Here is a 6750-nt window from a genome sequence, read left to right as displayed (position 1 = left end):
TTTTTTTCGTTTACATTTACTCCTTCAACTTGTTAAACTGTATACATTCAATCCTTATAACCGCCTATTCCAGATAAGCCGGTAAAAATTGACGTAAAATGTAATATATTTCTCATTTTGTAGACTTTAGTTCTTAATATTTATTTTGCATATTTAGTTATTGATATTTTTTTTGTTGCAAAATAAGCCTTTGTTGTTTTTGTTTAATTGTCTGCACTTCACGGTTCAACTTGAAAGATTCATAACCACAATAGTCAAAACCAATTTTTTCAGAAACCAAATTGGTTTCAAACCGATTCTGCCAAAACATCAAACCTATGCGAATAGAACCGGACCGGATTGTAACACGGTTGGGAGAGAAAACCATTTTTTGATTTTGTGAAATATGACTAGCCCACAGTTAAGATGTCGATTTCTTTTTTTCTTTTTTTGTGTGTATGTCTTAGCCTACGGATGACAGCCGAGGAGAAATCAAAAATGAAATAAACGTAGAAGGCATCAACATTTTTAGAGCAATTTTCTTATCTTTTTTATTAGTTTTAGAATCATGAAAATACATAAAACATTAAACTAATATATCTTCAAATAGAAAAACATAAAACATCATTGTCATCATAATGATTTTTCTCACTTTTTTTTTTTGTGTGTGTGTTAGCCCACATTTGAAAGTCAGGGGAAAGCAAAATGAAATGAAGGTAGAAGGCAGAAGAGTTGAAGGCATCAACAATTTTTGGAGCAATTTTCTTTAATGTTCTTATTTTTTTTATTGTTTTATGATCATGAAAATACATAAAACATTAAATTAATATACCTTCAAATACGTCCCGCCTCACAATTATAAGACTTGTTCACTCGCTGTTGAACCTTATTCTCAGCATAAGTGATCACACCAATAGAAATCCTCCCTGTGAAATTTGTTAATTTAGAAATAATAACACAAGAAATAAAAAATTATAAGTATAAATTTACCTCTAACTTCAGCCCGTTCAACATATGTCACTTGAATCGACTGATTGGTTAACTCAATGATTGTTGTTATAGGTAACTCATATGTATAGGTGGATATAATATTCACAATTATAGGAATATCAATCAATTTAACATTATAACGTACTTTAGGAAAAAAAAAATGCCCATGCCCATTTTGATATGGTTATATTGTCAAACCATACAATTGGATTCCTACATGCACTTTGAAAGCTTTCCAAACACAAGTAAAATTCATGGACACTATATGCACTACATGACTTCCAAAACAGCTTTTCGACAATGGTATCATTATGTCCGACAGAATCTCGTATTTTCCGAGCTATATCTTTAGGACAATACCCATGATATGAATATGGGTAGATTCTCCCAACGACAAAGTCTATTTTATCACATAGGTGGCTTATGAAACCAACCTCTTTAATGTTACCTAAACATTCTTTTTTACTTCCTCATGAACCATGCCCAAGATTCCTCACACTCTAAGGTTCCCAAACCAACTGCTAACAGTAGGGGTTCATGATTTCCGTCCAAAGCCATCGCAAAGTACATTGTTGTCAGATAGTTGCCAAGTAGGGGTAAATAACCCACATATATTAATGGTATCATCCACCTAAGGAAGGTACGAATCTACATAAAAATTAAAAATACTTATATCAGTCACATGCAAAATCTAAAGGAGCTACATTACCTACAACTATTAATTAAATCAATAAAATAAAGATGACATACCACGCAACCTAAAGTTGTTAGACGTAATATTCTCCTTTAGTATATTGTTTTATATATTTTCTATGGTCTTTATGTTTATAAGCCCACTTATGTATACCTAGCCCAGTTATGTACATGTATTGAGTATATATACGATTTAATGAAAGACATTGACTTTTATGGGAAAGCATAATTTGTAATATGGTATCAGGCCTTTCTACGTGCCAACCCTAGCCGATCCCTTATCACACAGTATCTTCTTCTTCTGCTTCTCTGCGTCTTCTGCTCCTCTGTGCTTCTCCATTCCATGCCTCCTAAAGAAGACTCTTCTATCCCCACCTCTTGTCCCACCGACAAGATATACGGAATTACCAACATAAAATCTTATGTGCCTCTCATTCTTGACATCGATCGACTCAACTATGACGCTTGGAAGGAACTTTTTCAGACTCACTGTCGTGGCTATGAGGTGTTCGATCACCTTGAACCTCCTGACCCTATACCGGACGACCCATCATGGCCTCGAGTAGATAATGTAGTTAAACAATGGTTGTATGCCACTCTATCCCAACCTGTTCTTCAATCGATCATCAAACCAGGTTGTACTGCTGCCGACATATGGGGTGCCCTACAGGATCTCTTTCACGAAAGTAAGGAATCTCAAGCAATTGAATTGGAGGATGAACTTCGAAATATCACTCTTGGCAACTCCACCATTCTTGAATACTGTACCAAGATCAAGGCCATTGCCGATCTCCTTTCTAATATCGGATCTCCTGTGCCCCCGAGATCTCTCGTCATGTATGCTCTCAATGGCCTACCTTCTACTTATGCCCACATCATCCCTACGATCCGGTACTCCAAACCTTTTCCCTCGTTTTTGGAGATGCGTTCTATGCTATCTAATGAGGAACGCTCCATGTTAAAAGAACCAAAACGTGGTCTTCAAACATCTAACTGTGATACTTCCTCTTCCCCTACCGTTCTTGCTACCGAGCACCAATCCCGATCCACAAACTCCTCCAATAACATATCTCGTAGCAGCAATGGCTCCTGCGGCGGTGGTAGACAGAATCGCGGCGGTGGCAGCGGTGGAAGAGGAGGTCGCAATGGTAGAGGGGGTCGTGGTCGCTCATCTCGTCCTAAAGGCGGCACTGGTAATTTTTTTGAGGGCTGGGGATCATCGATTCCTTGGCCTGTCTACTACCCACTTCAACGTGGCCTGCTTCCGACTCCACCATCTTCGGCCCACTGGCCAGCAGCCCAATGGACTAATCAATCCAGCTCTCATGCGCCTTCCACTCAATTTCCTTGGAATCAGCCTTCTCAGGGCCAGCAGCAAGCTCTATTCTGTAATGGACAACCCACTACCAATTTTTCTGGCTGGTCCAATTCTCCCTATGCTTCGTCGGATCAAGCCACCCTTTTACCACATGCTTTCTCCACTATGAATCTTCATGATCCGGGAACTGCAGACTGGTACATGGACACTGGTGCCACCGCTCACCTTAACGCCGACCCAGGTATTCTCCAGTCCTTTAGCAATAAATGTAATAATTCTAATTTCTCAGTTTTAGTCGGTAATGGATCTCGCATTCCCATCACAGAAACGGGTAACACCACTCTTGGTTATAATCTGTTTCGAACGCTTCATTTATAAAATGTTCTTATTACCCCCCGAATTATTAAAAATCTTGTTTCTGTGCGTAAGTTCACCCGTGATAATAAATGTTCTATTGAGTTTGATGAATTTGGTTTTTCTGTGAAGGACTTTTTAACGAAACAAATTCTTCTTCGATGCGATAGCACCGGTGATCTCTATCCCGTTACAAGTCCAACTCCTCAAGCTTTTGTTAGTGTCAAGTCTTCCACGTGGCATCAACGTCTCGGTCATCCCGGCCAGCAAGTGTTCAAGCATCTATTATCAAATAAAGTCATTTCTTGTAATAAAAAAGATTCTCATTTACTTTGCCATGCTTGTCAACTTGGCAAGCATGTCCGTTTGTCTTTTGCTTTGTCTAAAACTAAAGCTTTATTTCCCTTTCAAGTTGTTCATTCTGATGTTTGGACTTCCCCGTTGGAAAGTCATAGTGGTATTAAATATTATATCATTTTTCTAGATCAATTTTCTCATTTTTTGTGGGTGTATCCCCTACGTAACAAATCTGATGTTTTCTCCAAGTTTGTCATATTTCGTGCTTATATCAAAAATCAATTTCACACAGATATCTAAACTTTTCAATGTGACAATGGAAAAGAATTTGACAACTCCCAGTTTCATAATCTTTGCACCACTCATGGCATTCATATGCGTTTCTCTTGCCCGTACACTTCTCAACAAAACATGTAAACTGAACGCATGCTTCGTACCATAAATAACACCATTCGCACACCTCTCTTTTAAGCTCACCTACCTCCCATATATTGGGTTGAAGCTCTCCATATGGCTACTCACCTCCTAAATATTCTTCCCTCCACCACCCTTAAGAATGACTCCCCATACTACAAACTCTTTCAAAAATATCCCACTTATACTCACCTTCGTGTCTTCGGGTGTCTTTGCTATCCTCACCTTAAAAATACCAACAAGCTTCAACCTCGTTCTATTCCTTGTATTTTTCTTGGTTACCCCTCGATTCATAAAGGATATCGCTGCCTTAACCTTGAAACAAACCAAATCATCATTTCCCGTCACGTAACTTTTGACGAAACCGTATTTCCCTTTGGTTTAATGACTCCAAATGATTCTCCTAACTATGATTTCTTACATATTGAGGAGACACGCAACATGTTTAATCACCCTTCTCATAGAGCTCAACCCCTCAATTCTCAACCCACACCCTCTCATAACACTGGCCCTCATTCTTTTGGTCCAGATCCTGCCACTCAACAACCCAACTCGGCTGCTGTTACTCCTGTTTCTTCTACTATTGGTACCTCTTCTTCGGATGTGTCTGGTCCTCCTCGTGCTCCGGTTCATCCTATCACTACAAGCACTCATCCTATGGGCACTCGTAAACGCCACGGTATTGTCAAACCCATTGATAAACTTAATCTTCATGTCGAGTCATCTTCCTCCCATGTCCCGCGTTCTTATTCTGAAGCGTTTCAAGATCCTAACTTGTTAAATGCTATGAAAGAAGAATTTAATGCACTTATTTCTAACGGGACTTGGGAGCTTGTGCCTCGGCCCCCCGATGCTAATGTGGTTAATTGTATTTGGTTGTTTAAACAGAAACATAATGCAGATGGGTCTCTAGCTCGCTATAAGGCGCGTCTCATGGCAAATGGTCGTAGTCAACGTCCTGATATTGACTGTGATGAGACTTTTAGTCCGGTTGTTAAACCGGCTACGATACGCACCGTTCTCAGCTTGGCAATTTCTCATCATTGGCCGGTTCATCAGCTAGATGTGAAGAATGCTTTTCTTCACGAGAATCTTCAGGAGACTGTCTACATGCATCAGCCCCCCCGGGTTCCGAGACTCGTCCGCTCCTACTCATGTTTGTTTATTAAAGAAGTCCTTATATGGACTAAAACAGGCACCCCGTGCTTGGTACCACCGTTTCGCTCAGTTCATCACCGGTCGTGGTTTTACTAACAGTAGATCCGATACTTCTCTTTTTATTTACAGACAGGGTGACCGGATCGCGTATTTGCTCCTTTATGTGGATGATATTGTCTTAACTGCCTCATCCTCTGCTCTTCTTCAACAAATCATTGATTCTCCCCGTTCAGAATTCTCAATGACTGATTTGGGTGCTCTAAACTATTTTCTGGGTGTTGCTGTTACACGTGACAGACATGGAATGTTTCTATCTCAACAGAAGTATGCCACGGAGATTCTTGATCGTGCTGGTATGCGTCATTGCAAACCCGCACGAACCCCAGCGGAATCATCTGCCAAGTTTGATGGTATGGGTCCTCCTGTCTCTGATCCCACTTTATACCGCAGTTTCGCTGGTGCACTTCAGTATCTGACCTTTACCAGACCAGACATTACTTATGCTGTTCAGCAGGTCTGTCTCTATATGCATGATCCTCGGGAGCCTCATTTCACGGCTCTTAAGCGTATTCTCCGGTATCTACATGGCACTTTGGATCATGGTCTTCAACTATACATATCTCCGTCGCATGGTCTTATTGCCTACTCTGATGCTGATTGGGCTGGCTGTCCTTCTACTCGTCGCTCTACTTCTGGATATTGCGTGTTTTTAGGTCAGAATCTTCTTTCATGGTCATCTAAAAGACAGGGTACGATCTCTCGTTCTAGTGCTGAAGCAGAGTATTGGGGTGTTGCGAATGTCGTTGCTGAGACATGTTGGTTACGCAACCTGCTACGTGAGCTCCTTTATCCCCCTCTATCTGCCACCCTGGTATACTGTGATAACGTTAGTGCGGTCTACTTGTCCTCCAACCCAGTTCAACATCAACGCACCAAACATATAGAGATTGATATCCATTTTGTTCGTGACCAGGTTGCTTTGGGACAGATACGTGTCCTTCATGTCCCATCGTCTTCTCAGTATGCTGACATTTTTACTAAAGGCCTGCCATCCACATTGTTTCTTGATTTTAGATCTAGTCTGAACGTCCGTTCTCGAGGTCCCGTTCAGACTACGGGGGGATGTTAGACATAATATTCTCCTTTAGTATATTGTTTTATATATTTTCTATGGTCTTTATGTTTATAAGCCCACTTATGTATACCTAGCCCAGTTATGTACATGTATTGAGAATATATACGATTTAATGAAAGGCATTGAATTTTATGGGAAAACATAATTTGTATTAAAAGCCACGAAACAGAATTGAAAGCGGTCGGTATATGTTTTCTTGATGGTTGTGAAGGTATTAGGATTTGTTCTTTTAAGATTATGAAAGAATATTGGTAGGTCACAAAAGCTTTTTTGGTTGTAAGAAGTCATTTTCACATGTAATGAAAGTGTATTAGGAAAATCAAACGAATCTGATTATAAATATACAAAAGTTGGTATTGAAATTGGATTACTTCATAGTTAAACCAGATGATTTCATAGTCAAACCATAAGA

The 6750-nt window shown here is 39.9% G+C and overlaps 1 protein-coding gene across 1 annotated transcript; it reads left to right on the top strand.

Annotated features, from left to right (window-relative positions):
* The first annotated feature begins 2005 nt into the window (after positions 1-2005).
* LOC145127438 (uncharacterized) lies at positions 2006-3358 on the top strand. Its single transcript, XM_079062634.1, has one exon. It carries the CDS (start codon positions 2006-2008, stop codon positions 3356-3358), a length of 1353 nt encoding a protein of 450 aa, XP_078918760.1.
* Positions 3359-6750: the final 3392 nt, after the last annotated feature.

This window comes from Lactuca virosa, chromosome 7, assembly GCF_052849685.1.
Source record: "Lactuca virosa cultivar CGN04683 chromosome 7, Lactuca_virosa_CGN04683_v6, whole genome shotgun sequence".
In the NCBI taxonomy this organism is placed as follows: Eukaryota; Viridiplantae; Streptophyta; class Magnoliopsida; order Asterales; family Asteraceae; genus Lactuca; species Lactuca virosa.
This window is presented reverse-complemented; position numbering and strand designations above follow the sequence as displayed.

Coding starts and splice junctions, on each gene's coding strand:
- LOC145127438 (XM_079062634.1), top strand. CDS start 2,006: ATGCCTCCTAAAGAAGACTCTTCTATCCCCACCTCTTGTCCCACCGAC.